The sequence below is a fragment of the Capra hircus genome, chromosome 3, assembly GCF_001704415.2.
Source record: "Capra hircus breed San Clemente chromosome 3, ASM170441v1, whole genome shotgun sequence".
NCBI lineage: Eukaryota > Metazoa > Chordata > Mammalia > Artiodactyla > Bovidae > Capra > Capra hircus.
In genome coordinates, this window is record NC_030810.1 from 22,732,338 (window position 1) to 22,757,288 (window position 24,951).

At 40.5% G+C, this 24,951-nt stretch overlaps 1 protein-coding gene across 1 annotated transcript; it reads right to left on the minus strand.

Moving 5' to 3' along the window:
• LOC102190926 (putative selection and upkeep of intraepithelial T-cells protein 1 homolog) lies at positions 1-24,540 on the minus strand. The gene is given in 9 exon segments (XM_018046494.1): positions 1-212; positions 4,176-4,283; positions 5,363-5,455; positions 6,443-6,541; positions 9,179-9,457; positions 13,136-13,348; positions 13,351-13,410; positions 13,413-13,481; positions 24,465-24,540. Coding segments are annotated over 9 exon segments (1,206 nt in total). The 3' UTR covers positions 1-3.

A 24,951-nucleotide genomic window follows, 5' to 3' on the forward strand; every position in this document is an offset into this window, starting at 1 on the left:
GACTCAAGAAGCTACAATCAGAGACAGTATCTGGAGATCAGTTTGAAGAATGCTGCCTTCTGAGTTACCACCGTTCCCATTCCATTTACCTCTGAGTCTAAAGTAAGCAGAGGAACTGATCACAGTGATGAAGACCATCAGAACACACAGGATCACAGTCATATCCTCCAGCCACATGACATCCAACTCGAAATGTGGATCTGAAATGGGGACTGCAGAGAGATGCAAGCATTAGAAGAGTCACAGCAGGGAAAGGAGGACTGGATTACAGGCTAACAATAGGTTCGCTTTTCACATTCCTATTGCTCCATACTTCTGGGCTTGTATGAGGGTGAAGGAAAGGCAGGCTGTGTTGCGTAGACCATCCTGGCGATGAGCACATTTGGGCTAAGTGTGGAAGAAAGCTGTGAAGAGGCAGATATTGTTTCTTCCACCCAAGCATCATGACACTTGCTCTGGTTGGCCAGAGTCTGAAGGATGGATAGACACATTATATCTTTGTCTACTTCATGAGGTGCTGCAGGCCCTCAAGAACTCTAGACCTCTTGAGAAATATGGTGAAATAAAATAATCTGGAATGAGCAGAATCTCTGAGATGAAAAAGATATTATAATTCTCGAAAGTTATCCTCTTATCTATAGCAGAGATCCTCTGCAAAGTATGTTTTCTGGGTGATTCTAAAAGTGGAGAATATCCCCACCTCATAATACTGATTAATATGTCTTGTGATGGGAGCACCATTACCAATAGTTAGGGTATCTGTTTCATTACTGGTCAGCTATGCCTATTCAAAATAACTTTCCCATACTAACTCTAGTTTGTTTCACTGATGTGACTGTTCACTGATTCATACTATCTTGTGGAGAAGGACAACCAAGACAGTAAGGATGGGGAAACAGGAGTCAGGAGTCTTAAATCCATGTCCTTAAATAATGGTTGGAATAACTGACAATATTCTTCTTGGAGAAGAGAAAACTCAAAAGTCACCAAAATTGTTGCCCTCACAATATATTCCATATGGTCGTAGACTGCACAAATGGAGGGTAAACTGTTTCCCTAATAAATATGTACTTTACCCTATAATTTGATATAAATTCTCAGCCCTTGACTAGATCGGAAGCCCCTTTTATAAGAGTGATAGCTTGAATTTTTTTTTAATAGAAAAATTGCTCTGGGAGCTTGTGCAAAATGATCAAAGAGTGAAGAGTCTACATGTCTCCCTCTTGGTCACACACCTCTATTTTTCTCAGATTAACATTAAGGAGAACTTCAAAGCTCTTCTCCTAAGGGGTAGAACAAAATTTAAAATAAAATGGAAGGAAAAGCTTGGAAATAAAATAGCTCTAGGATGCTAAGAGTGCCAGAAGATTGTGTGTGTGTTTAAATCTATGCTGACTTTTTAGTTTTCTTTCCATTCTACATGGCTAGGGATGTCCATGCTTAGAAGGAAAGTTAAGGTCATGGCGGGGTGCGAGTGAAGAAAGACATGCCATGAGCTTAGGAGAAAAGGGAAGAAGGATGATGCAAACACATGTAACCCAATCTTCCCACCAGCTGAGACACCAGACAGGGAATTGTGACAGAATCCATAGATAATGCTAATAATAATGATAGTAATAACAGTATCAAACATTAGTGTGGTTTGCACTATGTGTGAACCCAGACTAAATGACTTCAATATATTGACTAATCTAACCTAAAATAACCTTATGAAACAAGCATTATCATTGATATTTTAAGGATGAAGAAACTACAGTTCAGAGACTTTAAATAAGTTCCTCAAGTTCACACAGTTAGTAGTATAGCCAAGAAAGCCTGACTCTAGTCTGGCAATGACTCTTGGAAATAAATAGTATACATCTCTTGCAGGTTTCTCTGTGCATGACCTCCACAGAAAGCAGGAAGAGCAGAATATGTCTGTTGGAGACTCAAGGCAATCTGATTTATTGTAAAATATTCAGAATAAGGGACACATGATTCGAACTCCAGTAATAACTTTATTATTTGCTGGGTCAACTGATGTAAGTTGATCAAATTTTACATTCTTCTGTATCTGCAGCTCCAAAGTGAAGATAATAATAAACACTGCATAAAGATGTTAAGAATTAAAATATACAATGTTTGTGGAATTTCCTGGAAATTCGTATTTGTTAGATGAATTGACAAGTGTTTTCTGAATTGATAAACATCAAGAAGGAAAATCAGCCCAGAAAGTCACAACTAACAGAAAGTTGCCTAAATAAGGAATGAGGCTGCTGAATGAGATAGTTATAGAGGAAGCAATATCCATGGAGGAAAGTCCATGTTAAGTAAGGAGAAGAAAGTTCAGTAGCAATTAGAAAAGAGACTAGTGGATGGGTGTTCCTTGCCTAATTACCAGGAGTTGTGAGCACTGTGGGTGGAGGCCTCTGTGATCAATGACTTTGTTTTAGGTCTTCAAGTTAGAGTAAGCAAAAATAAAATTTTAATTCCCAGATTCACTGTTAAGGACTCCAAGTCTGCTTCGACAATGACAGTGACCTGCAACCTATTCTTGGGGTTTTCTGTTATATCCAACGGAAGCCTCATAAATCATTAAGTACCCAGGCAATATTTCCCTGTAATGATCAATTCCTTTTCACAAGACTGCTGACTAAATATCTCTTTCTTTTTAATTTTATTTTTAGTCTTTCCATAGAGGAACAGTACACTACAGTTATTGAAACAGAGGCCTAAGTGCCTGGCTGGGGTCCGGGCATTGCCGTTACTTAGCTGCGTGAATAGTTATTCAACTTTTTTGTATTCCAGATTTTATAACATATAAAATCTAGTTCACTGAAGAGTAAATATATTAATATTATAAAATTCATACAGCACATAATAAATGTTTAATATGTACTAGCTCCGCACCCCACTCCAGTACGCTTGCCTGGAAAATCCCATGGGCAGAGCCTGGTGGGCTGCAGTCCATGGGGTTGCAAGGAGTCGGACATGACTGAGCGACTTCCCTTTCACTTTTCACTTTCATGCATTGGAGAAGGAAATGGCAACCCACTCCAGTGTTCTTGCGAGGAGAATCCCAGGGACAGGGGAGCCTGGTGGGCTGCCGTCTGTGGCGGCGCACAGAGTCAGACATGACTGATGCGACTTAGCAGCAGCAGCAGCAGCTCTTACCATAGTATCTTGCTCCTTTCCTCTAGCACAAATAGAGAGAGTATTTAGTTTGCTAACATGCAAAGCAAGATTCAGGTATGGCTTTTCTTAAAGTGAAATATAAAAGCAATTTCCAGTCTAGTATTATTTAAGACTATTTGGTCTTTATTGCATAGGAGAAAATTAATAAATAAAATCCTCTGAATAGTTTAGCCCCACTTTGCGCCTGGGGACCTCAAAGATACAGCTGAGGACCCATTTTAAAATATGCTGGGTTTGGCTATCCCCAGACTTTTACAATTGCCCTTTCCACTTCACCTTCAAAGAGAGTCAAAGGGAAGGATCAGTTTCAGTTGTCCATACAGACCATGAGTAGTAGTAGTGTTAATCTGGCTCTTGGCGACCCAGTGGACCATAGCCTGCCAGGCTCCTTTGTCCATGGAATTCACCAGGGAAGAATACTGGAGTGGGTAGTCATTCCTTTCTCCAGGGGATTTTCCTGACCCACGGATCAAACCCATGTTTCCTGCATTGCAGGCAGATTCTTTACTGCCTGAGCCACCAGGGAAGCCTGAGAACAGGTCACAAACTTAAGCAAAATATCTGTGGACATATAAATCATTTTGAGAAGAAGACTTTTTTCTTTGTATCAGTCTCTTAAAGTAATCTATAGCGCCCAGCGTTTAAGATATACTGAATTATTATCTCGTCTAAGCTAAGCTAAAAGTACAGGAAGAATTGGCTGGATTTTTGGCAGAATATAGCTATTTTACTGAAGAAAATATTTTCTTTTGCTAGGGAGAAGAGGTATCAGCAGTTTGTACCATTAAACTCACAAAATTCTGAAAGCTGGAATCCAAATCCAGTGATATGAGGTCCAAAAATTTATTGTTTATGGAATTCAAACAAATATTTGAGGTACAAGAAGAAACCCAAGCTTTCAGATAAACAGCATTGTTACTCTTCTTTGGCTAAATGTTTTACCAGATACTGAGCACTTGGAGATATTTTCACAAAGTTTTCATCTTTTTGGTCCCACATACCTCTTTTTTTGTAATGCAAATAGAAAATGAGGGAGACAATCATACTGAATGAAGTCAAGACTATTAGTATGCCCACTAACCAAGGAGATACTGCATTGCAGGAGCAACCTGAAAAAAAAAAAAAAATAGAGAGAGATCGTCATGAGTTATTGGTGTGGAGATACTTCAGATTGGGGGAAATGCACCAGAAAAACAAAACTTATAGTTTAATGCCATCCCTTTGTATGTATTTAGAACAGGACTAAGGGTGGGGAGTTCAGAGTTCAGTCGCTCAGGGGCGGGTGGCGGGGCAGGTAGGGAGAGGAAATATAGGGCTAAGGTTTAGGACTAGTGGATCCCAAGTATCTAAAGGCTCAGGTCTAAAGCTGTTGGTCACTGGGACAAAAGCAGAGCTGCTTCTAGGATGGGAGTGGTTTGGGGCTGAGGCTAAACAGACCCAGAGGAAAGTAGCTCATTTTTCTTTTTCTTCCTCTAGCCCATCAATCAGTGTGCCGCATTAGGGAGAGTGAGACAGAGCTACACACTAGTCCTTATAATATCTAGATTCAAAATAGGCCAGAGTAGGACAGGTCTGGAGACTTCCGAACTGCCTAAGAGATCATAAGAGCTCTGAAAGTAAGAATCTCATAAGAGGGTTGTTAGACAACATACTGCTTAAAATCTTATTCGGCACACATCACTGTGGTGTCATTTGGCTATCTAGTCTTCCCATGAAAATATTCTATTACATAGGGGCTCAACAACACAAGTGATGCCCATTCCTCCACTGTGGAGTATTATGCATAGTCCAGGGTTTCCCAGATGGCTCACTGGGTAAAGAACCTGCCTGCCACTGCAGGAGATGCAGGTTTGATCCCCGGGTTGGGAAGATCCCCTGGAGGAGCGCAAGGCAACCCACTCCAGTGTTCTTGCCTGGAGAATCCCATGGATAGATAAGACTGGTGAAGACAGTCCATAGGGTTGCAAAGCGCTGGACATGACTGAAGCAGCTTAGCAGACACACATGCACAGTCTAACTTACTGTTTAAAATTTGGGATACAAAGATTCATGAGCACCATGGTGGCATAGATGGCTCTCATTTTTGTCTCCCCATCAACATCAAAAATGTGGCACCTATCCATAAAGAGCAGTACCTCTATAGGACACAAAATCATACACCAAGGGACCTGGGAAGAGTTCTGCTCACCTGTGTGTCGGGTAATAGGAAGACAGTATCCAGTACAGGCTCTCAAATGTAGTGGAGATTGTAACTTGTTTCTGGCTCTTCTTATCTGTGCTCCTGGAGAACATGGAGAACATGCAGAACATTGAGCTACTAAAGAGAGAGGCTTTGTGGACGTCCAAGTTTTCAGCTAGAAAGAGACCTCAGAAGAATATAATCTTGAAAGATAGAGCTATACCAGAAAGGATCTGTGAATTTGAAGGTTTATTAATTTATTTATTTTAATTGGAGGTTAATTACAATGGTGTGATGGTTTTTGCCATACATCAGCATGAATGGGCCACAGGTATACATGTGTCCCTCCCATCCTGAACCCCCTGCCCACCTCCCTTCCCAGCCTATCCCTCTGGGTTGTCCCAGAGCACTGGCTTTGGGTGCCCAGCTTCATGCATCAAACTTGCACTGGTCATCTATTTTACATATGATAATGGATATGTTGAATTTGAAGGTTTTCTGAGTACACCTTCGAGTCACGAACAGCTATTTTTTTGTGCGTCTTAAAATTCCCCCTAAATCCCCCAAGTCCATTTCCCCCGAAGCAGCTTGGTTGAGATGGATGAAAACTTTCCCCTTGGGAAAGGTAAGCTACCCGGATTAACTCTCCCTGAATGCTCTACTTTTCTGATGCTCTGTACTATTTAAGTGACCTCTATGCAGCTGTTTCTGCCCCTGTGCAGTCAGGACTTTATTTCCTGCCCTGACAGAGTCATTGTACTATTTAAGCAGTCAAGTGAGAGATACGTGTAAACTGTGTTAAGTGTTAAATGCTAAATGTTTAAAAGCTCTCCCAGTTTGTTGGGAAAGCTATCACCAAGGAAAAAAATAATAATTTGAATTTGATTGAGGTACAAGAAAGCCCAGGCTTTCAGACACACAGCATTGTCAGAAGGTCAGGGAATGGTGAAGAGCATCTAGTAATGACCTAAGCATTCAGAACTTTCTGAGGCACACAGGCTTGAAAATCAAGGATCATGCAGCTTTAGCTCCCCCTTCCCCCTTTACATCTCCCACCCTTCAAACCCACTTACTTTGCAATCTACGTACGATGTAGAGCAACACTGGATACCAGGGTAAAGGTCAGCAGTAGAGCCAGAATTAAGCCCAAGATCAACTTCCAAACTGTATTCCATAGAAACAGTTTATCTGCAATAGATTCATCCAAACCATTCAAGACCCCACAATGCTGAGATATTAGACCTAAGCTAGTTTGGGGAGCCAGTTATAACTGGGTGAGTGAAAAGCGACCAAGAGTCTGAAGCGGGGCTAAGCCAAACGTGATTTAGTTTGAGACTGGAGCAAAGGGGAGTGAAGACTGCTTATTCCAATCCTTCCCATCCATTCTATCCCATGTTCCCCTTGAAGTAGGGCTGGTTTCTTCCCGCTAAGCCTCAGACCAACTCAGTTCTTTAGTCCTTTTGTTTAAGCAATCAGTATATGTAGTCCTGAGTTCTCCAATGTGTTCCTGGGTCTGGCATTATTCTTCTTGAATACATTTAGAGATTATGTAAACTTTCCTCCTCTCCTATTCACATGAACAAACATCTGCTTTTGTTTGCTGATTTGCACATACTGTACATAGATACCTGTCATTTCACTGGGAATCTGATATTTTTCTCCCCAGAGAAATAAACACAAAAGTATTCTAAAAGTAGTAAATTGCTAAACCTGTTGGGAACTTATTCCTATTATAATAATTTTGAATTGGGATTATTCAATTATTCAATCTCAGTTCTCTTGAATTGAGATTATCCCTCTCAGTATGTGGCTCCAATATTAGTTTCACAGACATATACAAATACTAATACATATACAGTTAATTAGAAGTTTCCAAGGCACTCATTTTGTTTTATTTCAATCTTTCAAGTATCTATTGTTTTTTGCTTATCAACTATGTGCCATGAAATATTTGAAGAGGCTGGGGTATATCAAATACAACCAAGATCGCTACCTCTGTTTTAGAAAAGGAGATAGATAAGTGACCAAAAAAACATAATAAATAATCTATATAGTAGGTTAAAAGGTGATACTACTATATAAAAAAGAAAAATGAAAAGAGGGTAAGGTGATAGGAAATCCCAGGTAAAGAGAGGGGTACAAGTTGTGTTTTTTTGAAAAATTAGTTTGTCAAAGTGGTCTTTATTTCAAAGGTGCGATGAGTATAGACTTGAAGGAGATAGGTAATTTATTGGAATTATAGCATTCTGGCAAGAGGGAGCAACTGGAGCAAAGACCCCAAAGCAGGAGCAGTTCTGGCTTAGTTGGGGAACAGCAAGGAGGCCTGCATGATTGGACTAGAGGAGACACGAGAGGACATTAAGGGGTAGGCCAGGCAGGGATCAGGAGCACAGGTAATGCAGGCCCCTGTGGGTCATTCTACTCAGAATAAAATGGGGGATCATTGCAGGGTTTTAAACAAAGGGTGACATATGTTTCCCGTTTTAAATGGGTCCTGATATCCATGTGATGAGACTACACTATTGTGGACAGGAGAAGAAGTAGGGAGAACTTTATAGATGCTGTTGCCAGTATTCAGACCATGGACAATAGTGTCTTTGACTTGGACAGCAGCAAAGTGGTAAGAAGTGGTGAGACTCTGGGTATAGTTTATAAGTAAAACTAGTATTATCTCTTGACACATGTGATATCGAATATAAGAGAAAAATGGGAGTCAAGGATGACTTCAGGATTTTTTTCTAAGAAACTAAAAATATGAAGTGTGACTGGGAAGGCAATAAATCACACAAGTTAACAGGTAATTAAGAGTTTAATTATAGATCTGTTTCATTTGCAATATTTGCTAGATGTCAGTATTGAGATGTTAGGTTTAAAGATGAAGCTAGGGTTTGGGAGAGAGGTCTGGATAAAAGATATCATTTGAGGAGTTATTATGATTTCATGTTAAACTATGAGATGGAATTAAGTCACACTAGAGAAAAGTGAAAGTCGCTCAGTCATGTCTGACTCTTTGTGACCCCATGGTCTATATAGTCCATGGAATTCTCCAGGCCAGAATACTGGAGTGGGTAGCCTTTCCTTTCTCCAGGGGATCTTCCCAACCCAGGGATTGGGCCCAGATCTCCTGTGTTACAGGTGGATTATTTACCAGCTGACCCACAAAGGAAGCCCAAGAATATTGGAGTGGGTAGCCTATCCCTTCTCCAGCAGATCTTCCCGACCCAGGAGTTAAACTGGTGTCTCTTGTATTGTGGGAGAAGGCAATGGCACCCCACTCCAGTACTCTTGCCTGGAAAATCCCATGGATGGAGAAGCCTGGTAGGCTGCAATCCATGGGGTCGCTGACAGTCGGACACGACTGAGCAACTTCACTTTCACTTTTCACTTTCATGCATTGGAGAAGGAAATGGCAACCCACCCCAGTGTTCTTGCCTGGAGAATCCCAGGGATGGCAGAGCCTGGTGGGCTGCAGTCCATGGGGTCGCACAGAGTCGGACATGACTGAAGTGACTTAGCAGCAGCAGCAGCAGCTCCTGCATTGCAGGCGGATTCTTTACCAACTGAGCTATCAGGGAAGTCCACAGTAGAGGGAAAAAAAAAAAGACTCAAAGACTATGCCTTGGGAAACTTGTATTATCAAGAAGTCAGAGCGAAAAAGATGATGTAGCAGAAGAGAATAAGGAAGAAATCAAGCAAGTCGGTGAACAAAGCCAAGAGAATATAGTACCCTAAAAACCAAGTGAAGAGAGTATATTTATTTTTCTCTTTAGTTTATAAATTTGATGACAATGGCCATTATCTGGAGAACAAACATACAGATCTCACTTGATAGGACAATGCTTGTCTTCTCCTCTTGACCAGTTACAGGGTTTTGAAGGTAGCAGGTGACATTCCCATGGGTGCTCTGTATTAGAAGGGTCATCTTCATGTTGAATAATTTGTCTGTATCCTGTGAATGGGATTTTGAGGAAGGTGGGATGAACTCTTCTCTGCTGTCTCTCCATTCCATTTGAGGCTGTGGAAACCAACCTCCTGAATTACACTCCACTAAAAGACCTTTGGCATTAGGAGGATGCACCAGAATCTGCATTTCTAGGCTTGTAGCTGTTGGAAAGAAAAGGAAAAACAAGATTCAGGTGATGGGTTGGAGAAATAAGAGAGTAGGAAAAGCCCCTTTCCACTATAAATCTTATGCCTGTAGATATATGGACAGCTAAGCACTGTAAGGTTCTGATTGTTTCTATGAGCTAATCAAAAGGGAAACCGGCTAAGCCAGACTGAAGTGTTGCGCTATACAAGCTTAGCACCCAGTCCTGAAAAATCAGGACAGCGCATTTGTTTGATCTATTCTTTTAGTCAGTCAAAAATATTTACTGATTATTTTCTACACCTAGGAGACTGAGTTAGGTCATGGATGAACAGAAACAATTAAGATCTCAGTCCTCATAGAATTTATAGTTAACATTTTTCTTATATTTTCATCATTAGTCTCATCAGTTCAGTTCAGTTCAGTCGTTCAGTCATGTCCGACTCTTTGTGACCCCATGAATCGCAGCACACCAGGCCTCCCTGTCCATCACCATCTCCTGAAGTTCACTCAAATTCATGTCCATCGAGTCGGTGATGCCATCCAGCCATCTCATCTTCTGTCATCCCCTTTTCCTTCTGCGCCCAATCCTTCCCAGCATTAGGGTTTTTTCCAATGAGTCAACTCTTTGCATGAGGTTACTATAATTTATTATTAAATAGTAAATAGCATAAAGTCTAATTTGCAGCTTTAATTGAAACTTTAATTTATGTGCTCTTTGCATAAAATAGGTATCATATTACTATTGGGTTGGCCAGAAAGTTCCTTTGGCCAACCAGAATAAAGTTTTTGGCTAACACAATATTATAAAAAAAAATTACTATGTATCGGTTTAGAGAAAATAAACAAGTTTTTGAAAAAATCCAGTATGTTGCTGGGGTTGTAAGACTTGCCTAAACTGTGAATAAAGAATGAGCAGAGATTTAAAAAATTACTCCATTTTACTTTACATTAAAGTTACTTTGAATTAATGTCTGTGAAAATTTCTGCAGTGATGGAAATATTCCATATATCTGTGATCCAATTTGTAGTGTTTGCTACATGAAACTTTAGCACCTAAAATGTAATCAATGAGATTAAAGAACTAAATTTTCAATTTTATTTAATTTTTACTTTTAATTTTATTAAATAAAAATTGAAGTAGCCACATGTGGCTAGTGGCTATCACATTGGATAGGTTAGTTCTAGGCCATACAGATGAGTGTCACAATAGCCAATGAAAATGTTATGTGTGAATGGGCCTTGGACCCTACACTTATGCCCTCATATTTGGGAACCCCTTCAATTAACTTTGAGTCTTCCATTTTCCCACAATTTCTGTGCTATTCAGAAAACTTGAAGACTGAGGCAATTTTGGAGGACATGGAAGATTGTGGATAAGGCTTTTTGAACTAGATTTAGAACTAGTTCAGTTCAGTTCAGTTCAGTTGCTCAGTCCTGTCCGACTCTTTGTGACCCCATGGATCACAGCACACCAAGCCTCCCTGTCCATCACCAACTCCCGGAGTCTACTGAAACTCATCTCCATTGAGTCAGTGATGCGGTCCAACCATCTCATACTCTGTCGTCCCCTTCTCCTCCTGCCTTCAATCTTTCCCAGCATCAGGATCTTTTCAAATGAGTCAGTTTTTCACATAAGGTGACCAAAGTGTTGGAGTTTCAGCTTCAGTGTTAGTCCTTCCAATGAATACTCAGGACTGATTTTCTTTAGGATGGACTGATTGGATCTCTTTGCAGTCCAAGGGACTCCCAAGAGTCTTCTCCAACACCACAGTACAAAAGCATAATTCTTTAGCACTCAGCTTTCTTTATGGTCCAACTCTCACATCCATACATGACCACTGGAAAAACCATAGCCTTGACTAGATGGACATTTGTTGACAAAATAATGTCTCTGCTTTTTAATATGCTGTCTAGGCTGGTCATAACTTTCCTTCCAAGGAGTAAGCATCTTTTAATTTCATGGCTGCAGTAACCATCTGCAGTGATTTTGGAGCCCCCCAAAATAAAGTCAGCCACTGTTTCCACTGTTTCCCCATCTATTTGCCATGAAGTGATGAAACCAGATGCCATGATCTTCGTTTTCTGAATGTTGAGCTTTAAGCCAACTTTTTCACTCTCCTCTTTCACTTTCATCAAGAGGCTCTTTAGTTCTTCACTTTCTGCCATAAGGGTGGTGTCATTTGTGTATCTGAGGTTATTGATATATCTCGTAGAAATCTTGATTCCAGTTTGTGCTTCATCCAGGCCAGTGTTTCTCATGATGTACTCTGCATAGAAGTTAAATAAGCAGAGTGACAATATACAGCCTTGATGTACTCCTTTTCCTATCTGGAACCAGTCTGTTGTTTCATGTCCAGTTCTAACTGTTGCTTCCTGACCTGCATATAGATTTCTCAAGAGGCAGGTCAGGTGGTCTGGTATTCCCATCTCTTTCAGAATTTTCCACAGTTTATATTGATCCACACAGTCAAAGGCTTTGGCATAGTTAATAAAGCAGAAATAGATGCTTTTCTGAACTCTCTTGGATCGATGATCCAGTGGATATTGGCAACCTGATCTCTGGCTTTTCTGCCTTTTCTAAATCCAGCTTGAGCATCTGGAAGTTCATGGTTCACATATTGCTGAAGGCTGGCTTAGAGGATTTTGAGCATTACTTTACTAGCATGTGAGATGAGTGCAATTGTGCGGTAGTTTGAGCATTCTTTGGCATTGCCTTCCTTTGGGATTGGAATGAAAACTGACCTCTTCCAGTCCTGTGGCCACTGCTGAGTTTTCCAAATTTGCTGACATATTGAGTGTAGCACTTTTACAGCATCATGTTTTAGGATTTGAAGTAGCTCAACTGGAATTCCATCACCTCCACTAGCTTTGTTCATATGATGCTTTCTAAGGCCCACTTGACTTCACATTCCAAGATGTCTGGCTCTAGGTGAGTGATCAGACCATTGTGATTATCTGGGTCATGAAGATCTTTTTCATACAGTTCTTCTGTGTATTCTTGCCATCTCTTCTTAATAGCTTCTGCTTCTGTTAGGTCCATACCATTTCTGTCCGTTATTGAGGCCATCTTTGCATGAAATATTCCCTTGGTATCTCTAATTTCCTTGAAGAGATCTCTAGTCTTTCCCATTCTGTTGTTTTCCTCTATTTCTTTGCATTGATCGCTGAGGGAGGCTTTCTTGTCTCTCCTTGCTATTCTTTGGAGCTCTGCATTCAGATGGGTATATCTTTCCTTTTTGTCTTTCCTTTTCCTTTGTTTGATTTAGAATTAAGTAGTCAGTAAATTGAGTCAAGGAGAAATGGGAATAAGAATGATTATTAAAAAGACAATTGTAAAGATTTAAGTCACTTCTAGAGTCAGGTTTTACTAAAGTGTTGCCAAAAAAGAATAATTGAAAAAAAAATAGTGATAAATCCTGCAAAGTTTCTGTTGATACTTTACAGATCTAACAGTGCATATGAACATGGAAAAACAGACAGTTCTTGCTGATAAAGGTAATGTGTGCAGAGACAAAATTTGCAATCTTAATCCTCCACTCTCCCCCATTTAACGACTAAATATATGAATCTGAACTTGCTAACTAAAACCTGACTATGAAATGGTCAGAAATATTGAGGATATTCTTAATACTCAGCCTCAGGTGGACTGAGAATCATGGATGCATAGATGTCTCAGAGGGATCCATCCTTACCTGTGACCTTTACCTCTGTGATGGCCTCCTCATAGAAATCACCATCTTTGAAGAAACGGTGGTATATCCCGTCATCATCAGCATTCACACTAAAGATTCTGAGGGTCACCTTACCCTCTCCAATGGCGTCTGTGAGGAGCTCTGTCCGCTCCATGTAATCAGAGATGGTTTCTCCATACAAGTCTTTACCATCCTTGTACAGGTGAACAGGTTTTTGTAGTGGTGCTGGAACCAGCGTGTCTCCATTTGCTCTGCACTCTGTGGTGGGGACAGTGGCAGCTGAGCTCAACTTTTCCACCCCATGGAGCCAAGACTGGCCCCTCTATGCCATTCGCTGTGAACTGCTCTGGGAAGGGAGACAGCAACCAAAAGGTGAGAGTATGAGCCGGGACACACCATGTACTTCATTCATGTTTGTACCTGCTGAGTTCCTAGTTTTCTAGGTGTCAGTGGACTTCTAACATTCTCTCTAAATACCATCTATAGGACCGCCTTACTGTTTTAGTATCTTGCTAGATACTCCCAAATTTTCCCTTTGAATAGGATCAAGACATAAATTTCATGGAAATAGAAAAGCAGAGACCAGCTAAAAGTCCACCAGGCTAGGTACTTAATAATGGAACAGTGTTGAGAAGAGTGCCCTGTGCTATACAACAGGTCCTTACTATTGATCTATTTCATACATGTGGTGGTGGTTTAGTTACTAGCCATGTCAGACACTTATGACGCCATGGACTGTAGCCCCTATCCATGGGATTTCTGAAGCAAGCATACTGGAATGGGTTGCCATTTTCTTCTGCAGGGGATCTTTCTGACCCAGGAATCGAACCTGAGTCTCCTGAATTGCAGGTGGATTCTCTACCACCTGAACCAGCAGAGAAGCTCCTATTTCATATATAGTAGTGTGTATATGGAGAAGGCAATGGCAACCCACTCCAGTACTCTTGCCTGGAAAATTCTGTGGACGGAGGAGCCTGGTGGGCTGCAGTCCATGGGGTCGCTAAGAGTCGGACACAACTGAGCAACTTCACTTTCACTTTTCACTTTCATGCAATGGAGAAGGAAATGGCAACCCACTCCAGTATTCTTGCCTGGAGAATCCCAGGGACGGAGGAGCCTGGTGGGCTGCTGTCTATGGGGTCTCACAGAGTCGGACATGACTGAAGCGACTCAGCAGCAGCAGCAGCAGCAGCAATGTGTATATGTCAATCTTAATCTTCCAGTTTATCCCCCACATCCTCTCCTCCCTGGTAACCATAAGCTTGTTTTCTACATCTGTGACTGTTTTGTAAATAAGTTTTAGATTAAAAAAATAAGTTTTACCATTTTTTAGAGTCCACAATAAGCAACATCATTTGATATTTGTCTTTATGCCTGACTTACTTCACCCAGTACAACAATCTCCAGGTACTTTTATGTTGGTGCAAATGGCATTATTTCAACTTTTATGGCTGAGTAATAGTCCCTTGTATTTATGTACCATATCTTCTTTATCCATTCATTGTCAATGGCTATTTAGTTTGTTTCCATGTCTTGACTATTGTAAATAGTGCTGCAATGAACATTGGGTGAATGTATTTTTTTGAATAATGGTTTCTCTGGATATGTATCCAGGAGTGGGATTGCCGGAACATATGTTAGGTCTATCCCATCAGGAAGCTTCCATAAGCCTCTTATCCTTCTCTGTCAGAGGGCAAACAGACTGAAAACCACAGTCACAGAAAACTAACCAATATCATCACATGGACCACAGCCTTGTCTAACTCAATGAAACTATGAACCATGCCGTGTAGGGCCACCCAAGATGGACAGGTCATTGTGGAGAGTTCTGACAAAATGTGGTCCACTGGAGAAGGGAAATGGCAAAACACTTCATTATTCTTGCCTTGAGAACCCCATAAACACTATGAAAAGGAAAAAGATAGGACACTGAAAGATACACACCCTATCTTTAGGTTGGTAGGTGCCCAATATGCTACTGGAGAAGAGTGGAAAAATAACTCCAGAAAGAATGAAGGGATGGAGCCAAAGCAAAAACAATACCCAGTTGTGGATGTGACTGGTGATGGAAGTAAAGTCTGATGCTGTAAAGAGCAATATTGTATAGGAACCTGGAATGTTAGGTCCGTGAATCAAGGCAAATTAGACGTGATCAAACAGGAGATGGCAAGAATGAACATTGACATTTTAGGAATCAGTGAACTAAAATGGACTAGAATGGGTGAATTTAACTCAGATGACCATTATATCTACTACCGTGGGCAAGAATTCCTTAGAAGAAATGGAGTAGCCATCATAGTCAGCAGTAGAGTCTGAAACGCAGTACTTGGATGTAATCTCAAAAACAACAGAATGATCTCTGTTCATTTCCCAGGAAAACCATTCAGTATCACAGTAATCCAAGTCTATGCCTCAACCAGTAATGCGGAAGAAGCTGAAGTTGAACGGTTCTATGAAAACCTACAAGACCTTCTAGAACTAACACCCAAAAAAGATATCCTTTTCATTACAGAGGACTGGAATGCAAAAGCAGGATGTCAAGAAGCACCTGGAGTAACAGTCAAATTTGGCTTTGGAGTACAGAATGAAGTAGGGCAAAGGCTAACAGAGTTTTGCCAAGAGAACGCACAGGTCATAGCAAACACCCATTTCCAACAACACAAGTGAAGCCCCTACACATGGACATCACCAGATGGTCGATATCGAAATCAGGTTGATCATATTCTTTGCAGCCAAAGAAGGAGAAGCTTTATGCAGTCGTCAAAAACAAGACCAGGAGCTGACTGAACTCCTCATTGCCAAATTCAGACTTAAATTGAAGAAAGTAGGGAAACCACCAGACCATTCAGGTATGACCTAAATCAAATCCCTTAAAATTATACAGTGTAAGTGAGAAATAGATTCAAGGGACTAGATCTGATAGATAGAGTGCCTGATGAACTATGGATGGAGGTTCATGACATTGTACAGGAGACAGAGATCAAAGCCAACCCCAAGAAAAAGAAAAGCAAAAAAGAAAAATGGCTGTCTGAGGAGGCCTTACAAATAGCTGTGAAAAAAGGAGAAGCAAAAAGCAAAGGAGGAAAGGAAAGATACACCCATTTGAATGTAGAGTTCCAAAGAATAGGAATGAGAGATAACACAGCCTTCCTCAGTGATTAGTGCACAGAAATAGAGGAAAGCAATAGAATGGGAATGACTAGAGATCTCTCCAAGAAAATTAGAGATACCAAGGGAACATTTCATGCAAAGATGGGTTCAATAAACGATAGAAATGATATGGACCTAACAGAAACAGAAGATATTAAGAAGAGGTGACAAGAATACATGGAAGAACTGTACAAAAAAGATCTTCACAACCCAGATAATCATGATGGTACGATCACTCACCTAGAGGTAGACATCTGGAATGTGAAGTCAAGTTGGCCTTAGGAAGCATCACTATGAACAAAGCTAATGGAGGTGATGAAATTCCAATTCAGTTCCATTCAGTTCAGTCACTCAGTCATGTCCGACTCTTTGTGACCCCATGAGCTGCAGCACACCAGGCCTCCCTGTCCATCACCAACTCCCGGAGTTTACCCAAACTCATGTCCATTGAGTCAGTGATGCCATCCAACCATCTCATCCTTTGTAATCCCTTTCTCTTCCTGCCCTCAATCTTTCCCAGCATGAAGGTCTTTTCAAATGGGTCAGCTCTTCACATCAGGTGGCCAAAATGTTGGAGTTTCAGCTTCAGTATCAGTCCTTCCAATGAACACCCAGGACTGATCTCCTTTAGAATTGACTGGCTTGATCTCCTTGCAGTCCAAGGGACTCTCAAGAGTCTTCTCCAACACCACAGTTGAAAAGCATCAATTCTTTTGTGCTCAGCTTTCTTTATAGTCCAACTCTCACATCCATATATAACTACTGGAAAAACAATAGCCTTGACTAGACAGATCTTTGCTGACAAATAATGTCTCTGCTTTTTAATATGCTGTCTAGGTTGGTCATAACTTCCTTTCCAAGGAGTTATTTCAAATCCTAAAGATGATGCTGTGAAAGTGCTGCACTCAATATGTCAGCAAATTTGTAAATCTCAGCAGTGGCCACAGGACTGGAAAACGTCAGTTTTGATTCCAATCCCAAAGAAAGGCAAGGCCAAAGAATGCTCAGACTACCACACAACTGCACTCATCTCACACGTTACCAAAGTAATGCTCAAAATTCTCCAAGCCAGGCTTCAAAAGTACATGAACTGTGAACTTTCAGATCTTCAAGTTGGATTTAGAAAAGGCAGAAAAACTAGAAATCAAATTGCCAATATCCGTTGGATCATTGAAAAAGCAAGAGAGTTCCAGAAAAACATCTATTTCTGCTTTACTGACTATGCCAAAGCCTTTGACTGTGTGGATCACCACAAACTGTGGAAAATTCTGAAAGAGATAGGAATACTAGACCATCTGACCTGCCTTTTGAGAAATCTGTATACAGGTCAGGAAGCAACAGTTAGAACCAGACATGGAAAAACAGACTGTTTCCAAATAAGGAAAGGAGTACATCAAGGCTGTATATTGTCACCCTGCTTATTTAACTTATATGCAGAGTACATCATGAGAAATGCTGGGCTGGATGAAGCACAAGTTGGAATCAAGATTGCTGGGAGAAATATCAATAACCCTGGTGGCTCAGAGGTTAAAGCGTCTGCCTCCAATGAGGGAGACCTGGGTTCGATCCCTGGGTCAGGAAGATCCCCTGTAGAAGGAAATGGCAATCCACTCCAGTATTCTTGCCTGGAGAATCCCACGGATGAAGAAGTCTAGTAGGTTACAGTCCACGGGGTCGCAAAGAGTCGGACACGACTGAGCGACTTCACCTTCACCCTCAGATGTGAAGATGACACCATCCTTATCGCAGAAAGTGAAGAAAAACTAAAGAGCCTCTTGATGAAAGTGAAAGAGGAGAGTGAAAAAGTTGGCTTAAAACTCAACATTCAGAAAATGAAGATCATGGCATCTGGTTTCATCACTTCATGGCAAATAGATGGGAAAACAGTGGAAACAGTGACAGGCTTTATTTCTTTGGACTCCAAAATGACTGCAGATGATGACTGCAGCCATGTAATTAAAAGATGCTTAGTCCTTTGAAGAAAAGTTACGATCAACCTAGACAGTATATTAAAAAGCAGAGACATTACTTTGCCAACAAAGGTCTGTCTAGTCAAAGCTATGGTTTTTCCAGTAGTCATGTATGGATGTGAGAGTTGGACTATAAAGAGAGCTGAGGGCCAAAGAATTGATGCTTTTGAACTGTGGTGTTGGAGAAGACTCCTGAGAGTCCCTTGGATGGCAAGGAGATCCAACCAGTCCATCCTAAAGGAAATCAGTCCTGAATATTCATTGGAAGGACTGATGCTGAAGCTGAAACTCCAACACTTTGGCCACCTGATGTGAAGAACTGACTCATTTGAAAAGACCCTGATACTGGGAAAGATCGAAGGCAGGAGGAGAAGGGGACGACAGAAGATGAGATGGTTGGACGGCATCACCGACTCAGTGGACATGAGTTTGGTAAACTCCGAGAGCTGGTGATGGACAAGGAGGCCTGGCATGCTGCAGTGGAGTTGCAAAGAGTCGGACACGACTGAGCAACTGAACTGAACTGAACTGAAAGAAACATATGAAAAGAAGCTTAATATCATGTATCATTAGTAACTATAAATTAAAGCAATCAGATACTACCAAAAACCTATTAAAATGGCTGAAATTCAAACACTGACAATATCAAATGCCGACAAAGATGTGGAGTAAAAGAAACTCTCATTCATTGTTGTTAGGAATGCAAATATTATAGCCACTTAACAGAAGAGTTTGGCAATTCCTTACAAAGCTCAATATGTAATCACTATATGTTCTAGCTATCAGCCTTCTGGATATGCAGTCCAAATGGGGTGCATCCACACAAAACTACATCCACACAAGAACTTTCACTTCAATGTTCCTAGAATTTTTATTCATAACTGCCATCAAATTAGAAGCAAACAATATAACTTTCAATAAGTTAATGAATAAACAAACTCTGGTACATCCAGACAATGTAATATTATTCAGTGATAAAAGAACTGAGCCATCAAATCATGAAGACACATGGAGGAAACTTAAATGCATATTGCTAAGTAAGGGGGTCATTATGAAAGGCTGTGTATGTATTGTATGATCCCAAGTACACGACATTCTGGTAAAAGGCACAACTAGGGGAACAGTGGAAACAGCAGTGGTTACTAGGACTTCAGCAGGAGGGAGTGATGAGCACAAGGAGTATAGGATATTTTTAATATGGGGTACAATGGTTCTGTATGATACTGTAATGGTAGACACATGGCATTATGCATATATTAACATAGTACATTTGAGGAATTAAGGGTTGAGCAGCAAAAAAGATATGACCACAAGGTGGCAGTAGCACCGGTATTTGAGAAGCAGTTTGACAGACTTGCATAGGTGACAGTCCCCACAGTATGAGAAACCATTTAGAGGCACAGGGAACACCATGCAAAAGGGGCGAGGAGCAAGGGAACTCACAGGGGAGAGAAAAGTCAGGGAGAAGTTTTACGTGTCTAGCAATGTCACCCCACAGCACAGTGAAGAGTCAAGCGCTCTGCAGGACAATAGTGGCTTGGGGTCTCTCTAGCTATAGGGCTTATCTTACCTGTGGCTAGCAGATGTTGGGTGCAGTTCCAAGGGACATACAAAGCAGAAAGGCATTACGTAGTTAAAGGTATGCTCATTTTTAGTATATTTTAAACAACTGCATATGTAAAAATTTGAGTTTGACAATGGCAAGCTTTTGAGTGAGAGGGTCTCAGCCTTAAAGAAATAAGCAATGTAGGGCCAGTATGCAGAGGCCAGTTGCATTCATTTATATAATAATTTGTTAACACCCAGAGAATTTTATAACATGAAGTACAAACCCTAATGTGAATTTGATTTAATAATATTAATAATGATCAATATTGGTGGGTCAATTGTAGTAAACGAATTGATACTGCACTATAGAAGATGTTCGTAGTACGGGAAACTTTGGAAGGGCAGGGAGAGGAAGGGAGAATGGGGTTTTATAGAAACGCTATGTAATTTCTTTTTAACAAACATTTATTCATTTGACTGTGCCAGGTCTTAGTTGCATCATATGGGTTCTAGTTCCCTGATCAGGGATCAAACCTGGGTCTCCTTCATTGGGAGCATGGAGTCCTAGCCACTGGACCACCAGGAAAATCCCTCTGTGTGATTCCTACACAACTTTTCTGTAAAGATAAAACTGCTTTAGAAAAAAAGAAGTAAAATTTAAAAAGTCAATGAGGATAAAAAGTAGGACACGATAAAGGGAGACTACAGAAACATAATTTACAAAATAAAATAAAAGTCCAAAGCAAAAAACCTCTCTGCATATTCAAAATATAATTAATAAGTCAATAGACAATTATAAACTGGTAAGAAATAAGTGGGATAGGTACAACAGATAAAAAATTCTCAATATTTAAGAGTTTTTAAACAGCAATGAGGGAAAACTAACAGTACAAAGAAGATGTGGAGTAAAGACCTACGCAGGCAGTTCAGAGAAGAAAAAATATGATTTTTGTCTGAAAGATATAAAGTCTCACTCACTAACAAAAAGTTAAAATACAATCACTAGGAGAATTTATTTTGCATCTGTAAGTTTGGAAAAGATAAAAAGCTTTGGTATCTGCAATACCTGAAATAGCGATATTACCTGTTGGTGGAAATGCAGACTAGTAACGATTTCAGTTTCTTACCATTTTGCCTTTTCATACTGTTCATGGGGTTCTAAAGAGAACGCACTGGTCATAACAGACACTCTCTTTGTCAACACCAAAATCAGACTGATTATATTCTTTGCAGCCAAAGATGGAGAAGCTCTATACAGTCAGCAAAAACAAGACCGGGAACTGACTGTGGCTCGGATCATGAACTCATTGCCAAATTTAGACTTAAAGTGAAGAAAGTGGGGAAAACCACTAGACCATTCAGGTATGACCTAAATCAAATTCCTTATGATTATACAGTGTAAGTGAGAAATAGATTTAAAGGACTAGATCTGATAGACAGAGTGCCTGATGAGCTGCAGACAGAGGTTTGTGACATTGTTCAGGAGACAGGGATCAAGACCATCCCCATGGAAAAGAAATGCAAAAAAGCAAAATGGCTGTTTGAGGAGGCCTTACAAATAGCTGTGAAAAGAAGAGAAGTGAAAAGCAAAGGAGAAAAGGAAAGATATAAGCATCTGAATAAAGAGTTCCAAAGAATAGCAAGGAGAGATAAGAAGCCTTCCTCAGAGATCAATGTAAAGAAATAGAGGAAAACAACAGAATGGGAAAGACTAGAGATCTCTTCAAGAAAATTATAGATACCAAGGGAACATATCATGCAAAGATGGTCTCGATAAAGGACAGAAATTGTATGGACCTGACAGAAGCAGAAGATATTAAGAAGAGGTGACAAGAATACACAGAAGAACTGTACAAAAAAGAGCTTCACAACCCAGATAATCTTGATGATGTGATCACTCACCTAGAGCCAGTCATCCTGGAATGTGAAGTCAAGTAGGCCTTAGGAAGCATCACTACGAACAAAGCTAGTGGAGGTGATGGAATTCCAGTTGAGCTATTTCAAATCTTAAAAGATGATGCTGTGAAAGTGCCGCCCTCAATATGCCATCAAGTTTGGAAAACTCAGCAGTGGCCACAGGACTGGAAAAGGTCAGTTTTCATTCCAATCCCAAAGAAAGGCAATGCCAAAGAATACTCAAACTACCACACAATTGCACTCATCTTACACACTAGTAAAGTAATGCTCAAAATTCTCCAAGCCAGGCTTCAGCAGTATGTAAGCCAGGCTTCAGCAATATGTGAACCGTGAACTTCCAGATGTTCAAGCTGGTTTTAGAAAAGGCAGAAGAACCAGAGATCAAATTGCCAACATCCGCTGGATCAAAACCAATACAATATTGTAAAGTAACTAACCTCCAATTAAAATAAATAAATTTATATTTTACAAAATTTAAAAAAATTAAATTAAATTTAAGAAAAAGCAAGAGAGTTCCAGAAAAACATCTATTTCTGCTTTATTGACTATGCCAAAGCCTTTGACTCTGTGGATCACAATAAACTGTGGAAAATTCTGAAAGAGATGGGAATACCAGATGACCTGACCTGCCTCTTGAGAAACTTATATGCAGGTCAGCAAGCAACAGTTAGAACTGGACATGAAACAGCAGACTGGTTCCATATAGGAAAAGGAGTACGTCAAGGCTGTATATTGTCACCCTGCTTTTTTAACTTATATGCAGAGTACATCATGAGAAACACTGGCCTGGATGAAGCACAAGCTGGAATCAAGATTGCCAGGAGAAATATCAATAACCTCAGATATGCAGATGACACCACCCTTAAGGCAGAAAGTGAAGAGGAACTAAAAAGCCTCTTGATGAAAGTGAAAGAGGAGAGTGAAAAAGTTGGCTTAAAGTTCAACATTCAGAAAACGAAGATCATGGCATCTGGTCTCATCACTTCATGGGAAATAGATAGGGAAACAGTGGAAACAGTGTCAGACTTTATTTTTTGGGGCTCCAAAATCACTGCAGATGGTGATTGCAGCCATGAAATTAAAAGATGCTTACTCCTTGGAAGAAAAGTTATGACCAACCTAGATAGCATATTGAAAAGCAGAGACATTACTTTGCCGACTAAGGTCCGTCTAGTCAAGGCTATGGTTTTTCCAGTGGTCGTGTATGGATGTGAGAGTTGGACTGTGAAGAAGGCTGAGCGCCAAAGAATTGACGCTTTTGAACTGTGGTGTTGGAGAAGACTCTTGCGAATCCCTTGGACTACAAGGAGATTCAACCAGTCCATTCTAAAGGAGATCAGTCCTGGGTGTTCATTGGAAGGACTGATGCTGCAGCTGAAACTCCAATACTTTGGCCACCTCATGCAAAGAGTTGACTCATTGGAAAAGACTCTGATGCTGGGAGGGATTGGGGACAGGAGGAGAAGGGGACGTCAGAGGATGAGATGGCTGGATGGCATCACCGACTCAGTGGACATGAGTTTGAGTGAACTCCGGGAGTTGGTGATGGACAGGGAGGCCTGGCGTGCTGCGATTCATGGGGTCACAAAGAGTCGGCCATGACTGAGTAACTGAACTGAACGGAAAGATATCAGAATGAGATATTCAATACCATAATAAAAAAACACATAACCCTTGACCAGCAGGTCTATTCACTGGAATATCTGCTACCTTTGTACTCATAGGTATGCTCAAAAACATATGTATAAAGGCATTGGTAGCAGCACTATTTTATTAGCCAAAGGCTGGATCCCACCTAAATGTGCATCACTTAGATTTCTGTCATTTAATCAGCAGCTTTTTGCTAGAAATGCTTAAATCTTATACTCCATTTAATGTCTCAGGCTTTCTATTGTTGTTGTTGTTGTTCAGTCACCCAGTTATGTCCAGCTCTTTGTGATTCCACTGACTGCAGCGGGCCAGGCCTCCCTGTCCCTCACCATCTCCCGGAGTTTGCCCAAGTTCATGCTCATTGCATTGGTGATGCCGCCCAGCCATCTCATCCTCTGACACCCTCTTCTCCTTCTGCCCTCAATCTTTTCCAGCATCAGAGACTTTCAATGAGTCATTTGTTCGCATCAGATGACCAAACTTCTGGAGCTTCAGCTTCAGAATCAGTTCTTCCAGTGAATATTCAGGGCTGATTTCCCTTATGAGTGGCTGGTTTGATCTGCTTGATGTCCAAGTGACTTTCAGGAGTCTTCTCAGCACCACAGTTCAAAGGCATCAATTCATCAGGTTTCTATTACCTACATCTAAATATAGTATTATTTCTGCTTTGCATAGATCCCTTTACAAATGTGATTTTTCATCACCTGTCAACTTTCCACCAGCCTATCCCATCCTTATTTTACTAATAATTCACATGGATTCCAGTATGGATCTGTGACTTAAACCACTTCCTCACGGTATAAATAGTATTTAAATCTGTCTCCTAAATATGAATATTGGTTCTCAAGGGCAAGTATTAGGTCTTTATTTGCCTCTTCTCCATGGAACCTAACAAAAATCTGGGTACATGAAAAAGAAGACTCGCTGATTAGAAATATTTAGTTTTTCTAACCATAAACTGGATCTTATAGTACACATCATCATAACATAACTACATGTGATATCTAAAAACAATGGTCCCTTTTGTTTGGTTCTTTTTTTCCTGACCTACTTGATATTGGTGTGGCTCAGAAGAGTAGGAGAAAGCTTCATACCTGAACTTGGTGTTATCATCTGCAGGAGGAGCATGGCAACAAAGTATCTAGAGAAAGACTGTCCTGTCTTTTCCATTAGCCTGTGATAAGAAATGAGGCCAGTTTAGAGACAGTGTTAACAGAAGCAAGAATTTGCAGAAATCACATATCTTCACATCTTTTTTTCTGCAGTAATGGACTGCCAAATAGTGTTGCCAGATAAAATGTAAGACTTCCAGTTATATTTTAATATCAAATAAAACAGTGACAGCTTTTTAGTATGCATACTTTCAGTACAACATTTTGCATCCTGTAATTTTTATTTACTAAATCTGGCAACCTTGCTCTTAAGAATGGCCATTGTAATCACCAAGTCTAGCCACTGGCTCCTTTCCCATTAAAAGATCGCTTCCACTCAGGTTAGATGCCATTTGTCTTCTGGTTTGTAAACCCCATTTGGTGAACTACATCCCCAGGGAAAGTGTGTTAGTCCCTCAGTCATAACTGA